Raw genomic sequence first — 18,092 nt, 5'->3', positions numbered from 1 at the left:
CTATAGATGCTACATTTTTCTTAAACAGCAACATAGTTGGTGTACAGGTATGTAGTAGTAGAAACCATTACCAGTCAACCAGAGGTAATGTCAAATATCACAGACATGTTTTTAAGAAATTGGTAACATGGGGGTTTTTTTTTCTACTGAAAAATAATTTGTAGCATAGTGGATAGAAGGTTCTCTAACAATGTAGGGCATGAGTGTAGCAGTATATGAAGCAAAAATGCATGTGATTTTGCTTTCCCATTGATTCCAATGCAATTAAGAAATTTGAACACCAGTTGTTGAATTTTGACACAACACTAAACATGGCAGATGTGCTCAACAAACACTGAGAGTTGGAGTCATCGACTCCTAATAAATTTAAATACAAGCACTGAAAATAATCAAATCAGATTTAAGAGCTTCTATGAAGGAGGATATGGCAGAAGCAATTCTGTTTCTAAATACATATACTAATACTTTAGTAAATGTTGGATTGTATTTAACAGCTATATGCCAGACTCAATTAATATACAAGTTGTTTTAGGTTTTCCAATTGTTTTTTTTCGTTTATGTAGTTCAACTCTGATATTGCTTTAGAATTACCAAAGGATGTGGTTTATATTTTTTAGCTTTGGCAGTGATAAAATACCTTGTATGTTGTGTCCTTAACTTGTTTTAACCAACATGAAAAATAAATTAGTAATTAAAGGAACATTATATAACACATAACAGATAAGCCCTGACCAATACAATGGTGTTTTATCTATGTGCTATGTAACCTGTGCCTTTTCTCCTTTTTTTCCAGTTTGAATGTGGCCCCCATGGCTACACAGCAGCTGTGTACACTTTCAGTTTTTGATGTTACTATTCCTTTAAAAACAGAGGAGTCAGAGTTGGAGTTGGAGTCTTGGGTACCGTAAACTGAGGAGTTGGAGTTGAAGGATTTATGTACTGACTCCACAGCACTGCATAACTCAAACATAGTTTCCAGTGTAGCAAAGTTATAATAGTGTTTTTCTCACACTTGATTCAACATAAAGGCATCTTTTGGCACAATACATACATGTTGATGGTGCTGGAAGTTTCATTTATTTTCCCAAGCACAAGTGCATAGCTCTAATATGGATGTAAACTTGTGCACACATTGAAACCATTCGCAAAGCTACTTGTGCCCATTCCTACTCCTAACAACTTGCATCAGTGCTAATGTAACCACCCAGTCTGTTCTGATAAATTACGAGCATCTATAAATAAAAGTAACATCAACAGACATTACACTACGCAAGAAAGCATTGCAAGAAGAGTTGCACCAAGCAAGAAACTGTATACATCACAACTTGGTTGTAATTTGCCAAACGGATGGCAGTTTGCATCCATATTGGTGATTTGCCCTCAAGTTGCAATGGATGCAATTTAGTTTGTACCCACAATTATACTGAGATTCTGGGGGGAAAACCACTGTAGTGTGGCAGTGCATGTACTGCACTTAAACTGTGCACCGTAGGGCTTTTTCATAAATAAAGCTTTTTAATTTCCAATGCTTGTCCAGGATCCTAAAATGCTGGCACCAGGATACAAATAGAATAGTAAATTAAATAGTCTGGTATAGCAGTTACAGTAAGATGAAAAATATTTTTACAAGCTCTACATTTGAGGAAATACTCCAGTTTATTTCCAAAATGTTATAAATGTGAAAAGAGAAACTGCAACCCTTATCATCTCCAGAGAAAGATGCAGAGAGAGAGAGAGAGCGCATAAAGCTAAACATTGTGATCTTAAAAAGATCATCTAAAAAACACTGACAAATGCAGAAACATATACTTTTCAAATGTGCTAAAAGAAACAAATACAGAACCGGATTCAACACAAGCCAAAAGGCATTTTCTCAAATCTATTTTAAGCACTAACTTGGAATGGCTACAGAATGAGCCCAGTTGCATTACAGTTCCCAGTATAACACTTCAAGCGGTGTCTTCCATAAACAACAATGATTTCCTAAGAATTACAATGGTAATAAAATCATGATGCCCCTGTTACTAGCTCTACATTTCAGATGCAAAGCTCTGTGTCTGGCTCTCCAGCACAATTGATTGAACATAAATGCAGTAGCTGACAGAAAGATATTCAGGACAGCAATCACTTTACTAATAACAATGTGGCTCAATCTATAAGTGTTTCAGAAAAATACAGGTTTTTTTGGTGAATACCTACATGTGTACCCCAGCCTATCAGCTCATAGCACTGTTTTTTTTGGCTGTTTAATCATTAATGGTAGAATGTAAAATGTTTTGCTTGAGCAAAAAAACTGCGCAAAGATGCTCACCAACATTATCAACCTTGTGGCTTTTGCGAACATTCTCAGTGTATGTAATAACATTTTGCAAAGTCTTTTTAGCAACAAAATATTTATGTAACTCCAGAGAAGTTGCTAACTAGTGATAAGCAATTTTTTTTTCGCCAGCCATGCACTCGTAGCAATATTCGCCATCTGCAAATTTTTCAACAAAACTGTGCCAAAAATTTGCAGAGGAAAAATTTGCAGAGACAAAAAAGTTGCCATAAGAAAAAATGTCCATTGGCTTAAATGCATTTGGACAAAAAAGTCACCATAAGAAAAAACGCCCATTGACTTTAATGCATTTGGAAAAAAAAGTTGCAGAGACAATAAAAGTTGCCACAAGACAAAACTCCCATTGACTTTAATGCATTTGGAGTAAAATTGAATTGATGCTCCTCCCGCTTGCCGATAGGTCGCCGGCGACGGAATGGTCGCCGGCGTCAGAATGGGCGCCGGCGTCAGAGCGTCAGCGCCAGGACGCCAGCGTCAGCGTCATGACGCCATTGCGCCCAAACTTTGGCGCCAAACCTGGCCTATATAAAGCCCTCTGGACATTACAGACATTGCCCAAGTATAGGTTTATCTTCGTGAATTCCTGGGTGTGATATTATTGACTGATTTCCTGTGTACCTACCTTGCCTGTTATTCGGATTGACCCTTTGCTGCCTGGACTGAACCTTTTGCCTGAACTTCGACTATTCTATTGCCTTATCCTTCTGTTACCTCAAACTCGGCTTTTACCTGCCTCCTCCTTGGTCCGCACTCCTACTGTGCCTTCGGGCCCTTACAACTACATGCTGCATGTAACCTTATAAGAAGTTATCAAGAGGCGTAACCTAGTAACAAATCCCTGAATGAGCAAAAAGACAAGGCAGCAGTGACATTCCATTGTGAATAATAATAAAACTATGACAGCCAAAGTACCCCACTGTAATAATTATAATAAAGCAAATATGTATTTTGTTTTTTTCTTCTTAAGGGGTACCTATCATCAAAAAAAATTGTTTATCCTTCTGTTGTTTGGATTATTCATTATGTACATGCTCATGCAAAAGCTGGGACATTGTGATTAGTGCATGACTGCTTGCACCAGAAGTGCTTAGCGCTCTGGGGGAGGGTAATTTTAAAAAAATATATTGTTTCCCTCTATTAGCTATTATCTGATGATAGGTGTCCTTTTATCATTAGCATTTCTTTTCTGCCCCATTTGTGGTTGCCATTGCTACCTAAGTGCAACCAAAATTAGAGCAAATGTCAGCCTGATTGTTAGGGTAACTAAGTTCTAACAATCAGATAGCTGTTAAAATTCAAATCACAAGATATGCAGAACGCACAATTTAAGCAATCCCAAAATAACAAATACAAAAATTAAAAGAATAAATATACACTCCCCATTTGAGATGAACTGATTCAATCATGCTTATGTAAAAAACTTCCAGAAATAAATTTTTTTATAGATATACAGGTGTCTGATTCCACAAAATGAAAGAAAACCATGACAGTTTGTTTATGTGATCATTTTGACCATTTCCCCACTCCCTGTATGCTCATAGTGTAATGCAACCCCTCCCTAGCCTTTAGTCCCTCTGCTTTCCATCATTGGTGGCGGAGGAACTTTATTTCCCAGTATCCATAAATGAGAGGTGACTCTGTTAGCCAAAGAGAAGCAGGGGAACTGGTCCCTGCTGCACAGACAGGCTCTCATGACTTCCTTTAACTTTGTAAAACCAGGTATGTCAGTATAAAAAAAATCTTACATTTATATTTATATCTGGAAGTATCAGATGGTTTTTATGCAATTTCTTTTACATTAGACCCACAGAATAAGATCATGTCTATGGTGTACTATCCCTTTCAAGCAGTAGCAGAGGTGTTAATGACAAGAAAGCTGCTAAAATATCAACATATTACCAAAACTATCTGATTTCTGGATATTTACACAGCAAGGTCTGATGTAATATACAATACACTAAAAAAATGTATAATTCAAAAGCAACCATCAATCATTTTGTACAGAGGACACTTAATACATAAAAGATCATACCTGTGAGCCTCTTCCTTTTTTAGATGGTTGATTTCCTTCAGGTTATCAGGAAAAGATAAATGACTTGTAGATTCTACTAAAATGACCCTGACAGGAAATGAAAATATACAGTTTCAAAAAATCTCTCAAAGTATATTTTGATAAATTGTTTCTTTTCTAGCTTTTTTGTAATACAGATACAAATAAGGATTTAAAAGCCACGGAGATGAGCAGCGAATGATTTTAAAAATCAGATAAATTCGGCTTTTGATAAATAACCCCTAAATGTGATGAAACATTAATACAGTTCCAAAAAATGGTGTTCAGTGTGAATGATAACAGAATCACAATAAAGAGCAGTTAGGATATTTAAGGTTACTTTTCATTAAGACAACATTTTTAAGCAAACACGTGATTTTTGTTACCTGAATTTGCCACGCGTTTTAATTGGTATATGAACGGCTAAATCAATCTTTTTCAGCTCATACAATGGCGATTCATGCTTATACAGGCCCTAAAATGAAAGAGAAATTGCATTTTTAAAACAAACAATTGTTTAGATTGCATCACAAACAATATTTGCTAAATGGTCTATTTTTAGCAACTATATAAAACAGTTTGATTCATTTATTTTTCCAAAAACAATTTCACTCTGCCCTGTAAAAACGCTTCCTAAATGTGAAATTCCATGAAGCATCATTTTTCTCATAATAGTTTCAATAAGCAGCATAAGGCCACCTATCAAGATATTGACTTCAGCTCATTTTACTAATGACAAGTAACGCATTCCTCTCATCAGAACTCTTCCTATTTCTATTTCTCTAAATTCATTGTTGTGATGCACAGTGTGATTGCTTTTTTGAATGATTGCAGTTATCACCACTTGGTAAATGAGATCCAACTGATCTGATTTGTGAACTACAAAATACATCCATTTACGTTACGGTTAGAGCTGGATGTATTTCCTAAGCAAGCAACTGAATCCAGTCTGATTTAGACAAATCATATATTTGATGAAATGTTCCACTTGCAAACTGTACTTAATAATGACAAAAGGCAAGAGAAGTGATTTCTAGTCAACTGGTTTGATCAGAGTCTGAATGCAATCACATAAAACCTCTCAAAAGCCCCACAATTATTACATTCAAATAGTTAAACCTGACTTTTCCTTTAACTCACCATAATATACTGCATTTAATATTTATTTCTTGTTTCGCCAACAAAATACTTACAGAGGGCACCGCACCAGTTATACGTGGCTGAAGAGAAAATGCCAATGTAGTTCCATTAATGCCATTAGCAGAACTGGAAACCAGAAACAGAGTTGCTTCCGCAGGATCTAAGTGCAGACTTTTGTATTCAAGAGTTAGCGTTGCTTGGTTCCTGTTGAAAAAAAGTATAAATTATGTTGCAGATAGATTGTTTCCAAGCACCTGCACAATGATTATGCACTCAATCGCCCTGGCAGTAGAAAGTAGCTTTTGTTCTAGTACCACAAATCATCACACGTCTAAATGACATAATTCAAAATTCTTGGACTCATTATTTGCTGCAGTTCATCACTTCATTATCTAAGTACATCAAAACATTATTTCAAAAGAAAGATGACATAATTATGACTGATCATCGTGATTCATTTGAGGGGAAGTAATGTAAGATTAAACTTTTTAACACATCATATTTTATTTTTAGGCTCAGTCTCAAGAATATGTAAAATTACTTACTTTGCTTTCCAGCTGGGATATTTTTTTTTCTAACAGGTTAAATTACACTTCATAATTGTGCACTTTAACATCGGTTTTATCAAAATGGTAACATTTCGGTTTATTTGCAATATATATCTGTTTGATGAATAAATATATGACAGCATTTGGCAGTGGTAAGATGCAACACCCAAAAATCAGTAGCTAGTCCTATGTAGTGGTTTTATATGGTTGAAATAAAACAAATTGCTTTTCTCATTTTTGTAGCGTGTTGCATGAGTGAGGTAGAAGCTGCCAAAATAAAAGGAGAGGTGGGGAAATTGCCTTTGATTGGTGAGAGTTTATGAATGAAAGAATAGTACTTGCTGATGTCTTAAAGGGAAATGGGGAAATGAACCCTTTTTGGAAGAGATTAAGGTACAGAAAGAAAGGCTCATTGGAAAGAAAGTGTAAAGCATATAGAGGGATAACGATTGATGTTAGCAAAATAACAAAACGTGATAGTGGAAGGTGGAATGAATGGGACCTGTGATGTTGAGGGAGAAATAGATACTTCTTAGGGATAACAAGTGAAATAAAACATAAAACAATTGCCATTTTTAAACTTAAGGGGTAGTGATATGCAGTTAAAAATGTGTGGAGGCACCATTTGCTAGGTTTATCTACAGTGTCAGAACACCTAGTTCCATCACTACTCCTGCCCCTTGGAGAGTGGGAGGTTAAAACTACCAATCCAGCTAACTGTCCCTGTGCTATATTCTATATTTTTGTTTGTTTATAATAGCGTCTGCTTATTTTAGGAGTCAGTATCACTGTGTACAGCCTAAATTCAACATTGATTAGTTGTTATTTGAAAAGTATCTCATCCACTGGGCCCCATTGGGTACAGTGACATGTGAGCAATATGTGTGTGTTCAAGTGTGTGTGTGTCAGAGGCATTCAGCTGAACATATGATACAATAAAAGAGATCTCAAACAGAAGAAATGAAAAATAAAAAAACTATTAATCAAAAAATGCACTTAATGGAAAGTATTTTTTAGCATTCTACTTTCCGTCTTTTAACAAACCCTCTGACTTAAAAAGTAACATACATTTGTACACTTTCAAATTAATTAGCATGAAATCAACATTCTGAGGTGATGACATGTGCTTATGCAGTACTCTGAGTGCATAGGGCATTGCATTATACATTCAGTCAAGGATAAAATAATTGTCAAATCACGGATTCTGTAATCTAAAATGTAATGGGACAATGAAGCCAATTTCAAATGTTTTGCTTCTGTCCTGCTGGAAACTAACCAAATGGAAATTCTGAACATCAAAAAACAGTTAACAGTAATAAAGGGCTTGCAATGCATGCACCAGAAACATTTCACTTAATTTTCCTACCATTTATTCAGCTATATTATCAATGGCCTTCTGTAATGACAGTAACATTTATAATAGGTTTTCTTCCAAAAGAAAATTATACTTGGCAAGGTCTCAAAGCCACAAAAATAAACAGAACAAACTTATTGGGGTAGGGTGGCAACTGTTATTTTAAATGATAGTATTTCAGATATTTATATCATGATTAAAATAAATAAAGATGGGTTGTAATAAGCATTTAGAAAGCATGGTTGGTCAATGATTCACATTCTATTAAAGTGATATACTGGATCTCTTCAGTAAATCTAAATCTAGCATCAGATAAAGATGTATGGCCTACTTAATGTTTTCTGCAACAGACACTGAGAGAAAAAATAGACTTCTTGCATCTATAGGACAAGTAAAGCATTTGTTGTAACTCTGTGACTCAGATATTACCAGTCTGGAGTAAAAAGACTGTAAGAGAATTCCAGAACATGGTGTTATTGGGAATCACAGGAAAAAGTAGTTAACTTAACTGAGCTATAAAGTAGCAAAGTAAAATATGTTTTTATTTGTCTGATATCTGTTTAAATGTGCCTGTTTGGAGCTAAAAAATTGTTTTACAATTTACACACACAGATGAAAATGGGCCTTTTTTGTGCAAGGGTAAAAATTTAAATACTTTTTAGGCATTTACAATAGCTTATGCAAAAATGTATGAAAGCACATTTCTTGATCATAGCAAAGTTTCCATAGGACAGAATTTGGGCAAAAACGGTTTTAGTCAGCTCAATACTGGCAAAAACAACTTTAACTATTAAAATAAACTAGGGATATGGGAATAAAGCTTTGGTAAATAGGGTGGTACTTTTATTATCAATCACCAAATAAAAAATACTTTTAATGACTTTATTAAAATTTTAATAAATCTGTCCTACAGTGTTTAACATGTGGAGGCCTATTTATCAACAGCGACATATAAGTAGTTTTTGAAACTACAACTAAACTCACTTTCTCTAAACCACAAATGTAATTAAATTTATTAAAAGATCCCAAATGAAAAAGCATGAATGGGAATAGGCGCAGAAAAGTTCTGAAACCCACAACTTTTTCGCACAATAACTACGACTTTTTCATATTTTTGCACAAAAGACAGTGTCAAAAACACCGGAAAACCTCTGAAAACACGAAAGAAAACATCTTCCAGTTGTAAAAGAGACATCTGCAATTGACTTCTACATGATTTCAGCAGGTTTCAGCTGGAGTACTTTCAGATTCGCAATTGTCACATTTTTGTTAAATGCCCAAAAAACTTTTTTCTGCGACCTGAAAAAGTTGCAGTTAAATAAATCTGCCCCATAGTAACATGCAAACAGAAAAACTTAAATTGTGTGTATTTCTCTTGTTAAATTGGCTACTTCTGCTATCTCTTCAAATAAAAGAGAGATAAGTAGGTTACTTACTTTGGTGCAATCATGATTGTGTTTCCTTTAGGTAAAAAGAAATTGTCAGACTCTCGACCTATAATTGTAGCATTATACACCAGTGGTTTGCTGCTTGGATTTTTCAGGCATACCTATTCCAACAATATTAAAACAGAAAGGTCAGACTATTGATGACCATGATTGAACATTAGCAAAAAGAAACAGAAGTCAGTCTTGAAAGTGTGCGGATAAAGTCATATGAGGTTAAGGTAATTCTAAATTATTAATCAAACCCTTTAGTTGGAGCAAAAAAGGTTATATAGAAACATAATATAGATTGCTAGAGCATGTAACACCCATGTTGGTACATCAGCCACATGTCTTAAAATTCATTTATCTGAAATGGCTTTTTTTACTTGTTGATTCTTGGATAGGACAGAGGAATACTCACTTCTTTGGAGACAACTTCATGAAGTGCCCCATCGAACATCACTGTCTTCTTTGGCAAATAAAGTGGCAGTTTTTCATGCAGATAGACACACAACATCAGCATCATAACTGGGTTTGGGTCACATATGTCAGTGGCCTTAATCATTAAAAAACAAAAAAAACAAAAGTATTAGCATTTTTTAACCTGTCCTCAAGTACAATATTCAGTAGATTGGTTACTCATCTAGAATTAACTAAAATAAATGACAATTGTTTTATTTTGATATAGTAAAATAATCAATAATTTTCCAAAACTGTTAAAAATTCCACAGCTATAATTGAAAATGAGAGCATTTCAAGTTCAGACTTTGTCTACCTATTCTATCTAATGTCTCATTCAGATAAAGTTGAAAAAAAAGTACACAAACGCGATTTTCCTTAAATCTCCCCTATAGCATATATATAACTACTACGAACCCCTTTTATTAAACTTCAACTTCCAGTACACAAGAAAAAAAAAATCAAAGGTCTAATAGCGGACAGTGATATGTAAGTTGAGTGAAAAAAAACTTTATAAATATGACCTTTTAGCTCTTGACAGATATTGAACTGACATTTGAAATTATTGGTTTGTTAATGGAATGTGACTAGTGATACACACTCTGAAAAGATGAAAATATCTTAGTCAATGCATTAGAATATTATATTTTTCAATGCAATTTTTATATATTTGTCTTGATTCTCTTTTTATAGTCCAATGTTGTTATTTACCTGCACATCTATGTCAAGGCTGATTGATCGGAATGCACTAACAAGAATAAGGCAATTGTGTAAGCACTCTTCTGGGCTTTCAGGGTTTGTGTACATGGATGTGAAATGAGTAGAAATCTGAAAGACAAATTGTTGTTATACTTATACATAACCTGCGTAAGGAAAACTACATGGTATTGAAGAGTATACAGAGGAAAACTAAAGATGAAAGAAACTGTAGTAAATATGCTATTATCCAATCTACATTAGAGAGAGGCTCTTATACAGTACATATTTTAATAAACCACAGGACATCTGACTTTGAAGGGACTTGCATTATGCTTTATTGTTCTGATAAGAAACTTGAGCAAACATTAGGAACACCTTTATTCTTCTGTACTTTTTAGTAAATGTATGCAAAAATGTATACTTCTTTTAATGATAGAAGGTGCAACCACCATCTCCTTCACCAACAAAAGTAACATTTGGGAATGTAGATTTTGAAAGGAAAGATGTGGAATTATTCAGAATTCAGTTAAATAATATCATGGGGTAGATTTCTTTTTTATGAGAGAAAGGTGAAATGGAATTATTGTAGAAGACATAGTACTCACTAAAAATGGACAATAGGATGCCATCTGAGCAGCTAATACAAGACCATCTAATAGGTCCCTGTCAAAGTTTATTATCCATCTTGTTGGAGGAATTTCACCTAAAAAAATAATAGATTATCACATACAATCATTTCAAAGAGGTTTCTTTTCAAATAGGTTACCCACTCCCCAAGACACAGGGAGTATTAAGGGCTTGGCGCATTGAAGTCACATACATCTGTATCTATATGTATCTACAGGCACAATATTTAACATGTTTAGAGCACGTGCTTAAAGGGATTCTGTCATGCTTTTTATGATGTCGTTTTTATTTCTAAATTACTCTGCTTACACTGCAAATAATTCACTCTACAATATAAAATGTAATTCCTGAACCAGCAAGTTTTTTTTTTTAGTTGTAATATTGGTGTGTAGGCAGCCATCTCGGGTCATTTTGCCTGGTCATGTGCTTTCAGAAAGAGCCAGCACTTTAGGATGGAACTGCTTTCTGGCAGGCTGTTGTTTCTCCTACTCAATGTAACTGAATGTGTCACAGTGGGACCTGGATTTTACTATTGAGTGCTGTTCTTACCAGACAGCTGTTATCTTGTGTTAGGGAGCTGTTATCTGGTTACCTTCCCATTGTTCTGTTGTTAGGCTGCTAGGCGGAAATGGAGGGCATATAATATAACTCCAACTTGCAGTACAGCAGTAAAGTAAACTATGTAACTATGTAACTAAGTGGATAAAAAGCATAACCGAGCTGGGGGTTAAAGGGAGTGATTGAGTGTTCTAAGGGAATGGTCAAAAACCCAATAAAAATTATATTTGAGAGGCTGACATCACTGAAAAGTCTCAAGGCTAAGAAAGGGCTACATTATGGTCAAGGGAGAAAATATCTTGAGTATCTTGATTATCTAAAAGCTAGGGCCAGTGTGGCATTCTCAAAATTAAAGTCAGACATGAAGTGACAGGAAGAAAACTGTAACATTCACGTGTGCAAATGAGTGTGGTACACTGACAGATTAATGTTTTCTAGCTAAACAGGAATCAAAAACATCCACTATAGTAAAAGGAAATCCCCAACGAACCACAAAATGTGACCATAACAACTTCAAATGTAAAGCATAGGTATCTAAAAACTACATGAGTTGAAATATTACATTATGTTTAGCTATAAGTATGTGGTTATATTTTGATGGCAGTATTCCTTTAATATTTGTGTGCTAGCACTTGAGTGTTCCAATATCATCATATTCTTTTTTAGTGGAGTTATATTTGTCTGTAAAGCAGACATCAGATTATGTACTCGTTTTATTCAAGTAACATCCGGAGAAAAACTGTATTACACACAATTTAGTATCAAATGTATCTGTTTACAGGAAATGAGAAAATAGATTACAATACAGATCACATTAATGAAGCTATTAAAATTAGTTTTCCTTCTTTTCCAATTATCTTTTTGAAATGTGGTACTCTAGTTTCTGGTTTATACTGCATATAAAGCCTTATAATCCCTGACCCTCAGCCTGCTGCACAGGAAAAGCAATTTTTAATAAAATATAATTCACATTAGTTAAACAGAAACTACATGGAATTATTTCCTAATATTTTTTTCTCCAAAATAGGTCTTTTAATAAATCATGTTTGACCTTTACAACATTGGCATTTCAGGAAATAAAATAAACACTTTTAAAAAATACAAAACGTAAGTATGGTTAACAAATGCAACTGAATACTAAATCCAGTTCTACCAGGGAAATTAATCCTGTCATTCCACTTAATAATATTGTTTGTATAACATTTCATAAATATGTTTCTTTGCATACAGTGTAAATTATAAATAAAATACATAATTATTTCTTGTAGCACTTGCCTTAAAGAGCAACTATTGCTTTTATTTAAAACCAAATCCACTTAACTATATTGGATATTTAATAAAACCTCACTTAAATAATTAGATATTTAATAAATATTTAAAAAACTATAAGACAAAATAATAAGCCAATTTCGTCAGGTTTTAGGTGGCGAATAGTTGAATTTGAAATCTTAAAGGTCCAGCGTATGATAAATCTCGAAAATCAAATTCAATTTTTTTTAAAAACTCAAATCGAATTTGAAAGACTCCCTAGTCTTTTTGACAGTTTTGACCATAAAAATTTTGAAAATTCAAATTTTCAATTCAACCCTTGATAAATCTTCCCCTAAGAGGTACATTTAACAAAGAGTTTTTAAAAACTACCCTAAACTCCCATACATTCGAAATTTGACCAATCGAAATGTGTTTTAAAAATCAAATTTTTTAAATTTGGATGAAGCAATTGACCCGAAAACTCAAATCAAATTTGAATCAAATTTGATTTGAATTTAAACAACTCAATTTGAGTTTTTTCTCAGAAAAAAAACTTGAATGTCAGGAAGGCTGCAAACAACTCCAAATTGATCCCTGGACCTCTCCTATTGACTTAAACAACAATTCAGCAGGTTTTAAGTGGCAAATAGTCAAATTGGAGTTCTTAAAGGGCCAGAGTATAATAAATCTCGAAAATCAAATTCGAATTCTTTAAAAAACTTGAATCAAATTTTAATAACACCATAGCCAAATTTGACAGTTTTGTCCATAAAAATTTGAATTTGGATTTTCAATTTAGCCCTTTATAAATCTGCCCCTTATAGTGCATATAAAAAGCTTTCTCTGAAGTAGATTATAAAATTATGTGGTTAAAGTGTTTTTCAGATACCTTTTTGACAATCTTTCCATACTGTTTTTCTCATTTTCTCATAATTTACGTTGAGCCAGGTAAGTAATATTCTTTCTGAAGGTGAGTATATATTGCTTGACAACGGTTCTGAATTAATTTTTGGCATAGTCTCACTAACATAATCATCATCCCTTTTCTTTTGTGTGACACGAGAGAGAATCAATACCTTGAAAATAAAAGTATATTAGTTAAATTATAAAAATGTTTTATACCCAAAATGCATCATTTGTTGCTTAACAATCCATTTTTAAGAACAATATTCCAGAGCTGTACATGATATGAAACACTTTATTTAATCTAGTAATAAACATAAATAATGTGGAAATATTGCAGTGCACGAAAAGGCAAAGAACACTTTTAGCTTTTTTTTAAGGCTGGCAGAAATGAAAATTAAGTCTACTTAGTTCATCATTACTAATACAGTTTAAATAATTATGCATCACATATTAAGTAGATTAAACTCTAAAGTTGAAGAGCTATGAGCAAAAGGTACAAGACAAGACGTTGCACATTAAAAATGGTAAAAAAAACATTTTATCTTAGGAATGGAATACTTTCATTTTGGTAAGATTTTTCAGTGATCCTTTGCTGGTAATTTAGACAAGTGAAAGCTGCTTATTGTAGAGGGGCTTAATGATATACTGTACAGTAGTTGAGAGGGGTCTAAAATATTTACTATAATTATGACATGCTCTAATCTTCAGTAGAGCTTAGCAGTAGTAAAGAGATAAGAAAAAAGCACAAGTTATTCCTACTGATGCTGCATCAGCTGCCTCAACCCAAATTAACTGAGCTCCACTGAGCATCATGATTATAATCATTATAGGGGCTTTGATGCTGTACAATGAACTCTACTGTATTAGTTACTGCTTTTGGCTATAAGGTAATCTCAGTATATGCCAATGTTGTCAAGGTGATCTTTTAGGTAAGGGTCAACTATATGCATTGCCTAGGACAGTAACTAAAACTATGATGGTTTAGAAGATGTATTTTTCCTGTTTGCAAATGGATTTTAACATGTTCATGTTCTCACTATGCCCTGTGTTGCTATGTGAATGGGAACAGTGGGTGTATCAACTGAAATTCCACCAAGTCTCTGAAAGGGGTTGGGAGGATTACTAGCAATCTAAAGACAGCTAAGAACTTTTACTAACTAATCAGGGCTGGCAACATGATGGAGAGGTGGGGAAAAGCATTCTTTACACAAATACGCATCCCTTCTTTCCTATTTTCCTTCTTTCCTATTGTGTATACATTTATCAAGTTTAACCTCTTGATTTTACAATTTAAAATGTGTGCCCTCAGTTAATATGTAACTATGTATGTATGTGAGTGAAATACTTGCTATGTAACCAAAGGACTCAGGGCACAACACCACAATGAAATTCAATGTATTCAAAACTGTATATGAACTTCGCTATATACAAAATGTATGGAGAACTTTTACTTTATTTCGCCAAGAAATAACAACTGTAAATACACTAATTTATCTAAACGTAAAAATGTAAATGCGTTCCCCATTTGACCAAAATCTATTACGTATGTATCTATACAATGATACAATGAAGCAACATAATCAACATTATTATGTCAGTGACATCATATGCTCTATTCCAAAAAAGTTATAAGCTAAGTCAAAATGCTGGCATTTCATATGTAAAGTTATATTATGTTTACAAGTTGCAAAAGTTGAAACATATCCAATTTAAAAAATTTTAACATATAAAGCTCATGTCATATTTGTTTTAGGGTGGGCTCATGACCTAGGACAATAAATGATCTCTGTTGTCTTCATTTTGCTTCCTTGGACATTTTTAATAAAAAGTGGCCACATTTCACCAACACCACTAATAAAGACATACATATGACCATTATTTACCCACTGAATTGGAGTAAGCATAAGTTAACAAAGTTTTGCTAGGTATATGCAAATAAGGATTTGGTTCGGCCGGGCAGAAGGATTCAGGCGAATCCAAATCCTGCTGAAAAAGGCCGGATCTTAGCTGAATCCCGAACCGAATCCAGGATTTGGTGCATGTTTCGTGCCTGTTGGGGCACTTACTCATAGGCTGATGAGTAAGTACCCCAACAGGCACGAAACGCGTTAGGTAATGTCCTAATATGTCCTAATAAACTTTTTGTATTTTTTTACTTGCTGCCTCACTAGTTTGCCGTTAAATGAAAGTATCTCTGAACTAAACCAAACTTGTACAAATCAGCAACTATTATGATTTAAAGACTGGGCTTTCAGTACTCACCTTGTATATTTGGAGCAATATGTCCATCCAAACACGCTTGCTTAAAGACTGAAATGTAGAACTATTTATTTCAAGCAATTTGATTTCTGCCTGTTTGTCCATATTCTTCTTGTTTAGGTTTTGCAATTCTTTAATCTGAACCTAAAAATGAATAAGAATATCACTTCAAATAAAGTTGTATATATATATATATATATATATATATATATATATATATATATATATATATATATATATATATATATATATATATATATACTGTATGTGATTTTGTATGTATATAGATAGGTCTGTATATGTGTACATATGTGCACTGGGGTTCATTTTAAAATGTTGGACTTTTAATCTTTCATCCCGAATTAACTATGTAGCTAAGTAACTTTTGCTTCAGGAGCTTTAGGAAATTTTCCTAATTTGTAAAGGTTCTGGCAATGAAAATAGTCATATGATTAGCATGTAAACTACTGAAATTAGTTTCTGCTGGGCTGGTATTAAAAAGACAGTGAATTTAGTTTATGCCTGCCAAATATTCTTCATTTAAAGTTGATTCTCTTATGTGAAAAAAAAAGTTTTAGGCATTGCTATAACTTATATCTGCAACGATATCCTGCAATATGTTATGAAAGGTCATAGTGATTCATTTCATTCTTTTGTTAGAGTTAGCTGTATTCTGCAGATAATGAAGCCTGTGTACAGACCTGCAAAAATTACTATTATTATCATCATGGCTGTTTTATTGTATTTGAGGATTATGACCTTCTTGAAAATAACTGTGTTCGGAAACAGTGAAAACTAGTGGAATAACCACAGTTTCAAAATGGTATGATACTTTTGGAAAAAAAATGAATTCATCTGAACAAAAATAAGCTGCATTGCTGCATAGCAAGAATCTGTTTGAAAAGATCTAACAATCTTTTCAAATGCAATTATTGTAATGCTTGCCATCAGAAATGAACAAGGTTGCTGGATTACTATTTTGAAGTGGTTTTAAAAGACATTGTTAAGCAAGCAATTATTGGATTTTTTTAATTCCTGCCGTAGTATCTTTTCTGTAAAATATAAAAGCTCATCCCTTTACTACCTCTATAAAGATCAGATATATTTGAAGGGACAATAATGTACAATTTAGAGATTATAAAATGACTACAATCAGATAAAGGTATATCTCATTGGCATTGCCTATTTATTAGTCACACTGTAATATAAAACTCAGTTTAACCCAAATGATAGAATACACTTTATTATGACTTTTGGCACACACACTGCTGCACCCTTCAATAGATGCTAATTTTTACAGAGTATTAATCAATTGATCAATAGTCAATGCTAGGTAAACCTTATTTTCTGCACTGGGAAGATTTATACTGCTCCGAACTCTTTCTCTCCACGTGTGAAAGTCATTAGGGAACAAAGATTTTAAATAATAGTGCCCAGTGTAGCTGCTGAGCACTACCAAGCACTACCACCTAATACATCAGAATAGCGTTTGACTGCACTAAGCAGACAAGCACAATCTGACCACTTTATCTGCAATAAATATGGCAATTCCATAAAAACTTCCCTGACTGTCAGGAAAATGTTCCTAACAGTAAAATTTTTTGATAAATGTGGAAAAAATTGATTCTCCAGTTGAATTTATTTTTATGGGGGGGTTTAGATCGCCTGCAAAGTACCACATATGATGACACTAATAAATTAACTTCTTGATGAATTTATGATAAACTGTACGTGTTGCACTCTGCTCTACATTTTCAATAAACCACAGGGTATTTTAATAACCAGGCAAACAGTTATATTGATTACATAAGTTAAGCTTTGCTTAAACTAAAATACAAGGGAAGGTGACATACTGTAACAGTATCCAGCTTTTACAAGCATGCTGTGCCAACACATCAGTCAACCCAGCAATGGGTAGAATATATTTAAATATCATAATTATATCATTATTCAAGGTTGTTGTTGTTATTTTATCACTTAGGAATGAAACATAACTCATGCTAACCGCTTTGCCACAATGCTGAGAAACATGAAAAATTACCACTTAAACAGCATTTAGCAATAATTTCCCATTACATATTCTACATTAGGCATTATACAGTATGTAGGAAAATGTTGCACCAGATCTAGCAACCCATAGTAACTAGAAAGCACTTACATCAAAAATGTAATTGTCTAATATGGGTACTGCAAAGTTTAAAACTTTATTGCATAAGCCCTAGATGTTTACATGAAAAAGAAATAGGATGGTTTGTTAGCTCGATTTCTACCTGTACCTGCACTTGCAGCCACCTTTCATAATCAAGAGGTTCAAACAAGAATTCTGGCTTGATGTAAGGAAGAGAGGCTCCTTGGTTTCTGCAAGAGTGACCATACACATGACAATATTAATGATGTAATATGTAATAAAGCCACTTCAAATATCATGTAGCACAGGAAATCTTACATTATTTTAATTACTAAAATCCCCATATTA

General features: G+C 33.6%; 1 protein-coding gene across 2 annotated transcripts in view; it reads right to left on the bottom strand.

Moving 5' to 3' along the window:
* Positions 1 to 18,092, bottom strand: part of LOC108708385 (cilia- and flagella-associated protein 47) — a 221,168-nt gene that overhangs the window by 119,795 nt on the left and 83,281 nt on the right. For both annotated transcript variants that reach the window (XM_041582354.1, XM_041582355.1), the window contains exons 32-41: positions 17,893 to 17,974; positions 15,620 to 15,760; positions 13,341 to 13,527; positions 10,621 to 10,718; positions 10,028 to 10,144; positions 9,279 to 9,413; positions 8,867 to 8,979; positions 5,582 to 5,732; positions 4,775 to 4,863; positions 4,371 to 4,457 (exon numbers count right to left, since the gene is read on the bottom strand). In XM_041582354.1, coding sequence (XP_041438288.1) covers positions 4,371 to 4,457; positions 4,775 to 4,863; positions 5,582 to 5,732; positions 8,867 to 8,979; positions 9,279 to 9,413; positions 10,028 to 10,144; positions 10,621 to 10,718; positions 13,341 to 13,527; positions 15,620 to 15,760; positions 17,893 to 17,974 — 1,200 coding nt within the window. The remainder of the gene's footprint in view (positions 1 to 4,370; positions 4,458 to 4,774; positions 4,864 to 5,581; positions 5,733 to 8,866; positions 8,980 to 9,278; positions 9,414 to 10,027; positions 10,145 to 10,620; positions 10,719 to 13,340; positions 13,528 to 15,619; positions 15,761 to 17,892; positions 17,975 to 18,092) is intronic.

The sequence above is a fragment of the Xenopus laevis genome, chromosome 2L (genome assembly GCF_017654675.1).
Source record: "Xenopus laevis strain J_2021 chromosome 2L, Xenopus_laevis_v10.1, whole genome shotgun sequence".
NCBI lineage: Eukaryota > Metazoa > Chordata > Amphibia > Anura > Pipidae > Xenopus > Xenopus laevis.
This window is presented reverse-complemented; position numbering and strand designations above follow the sequence as displayed.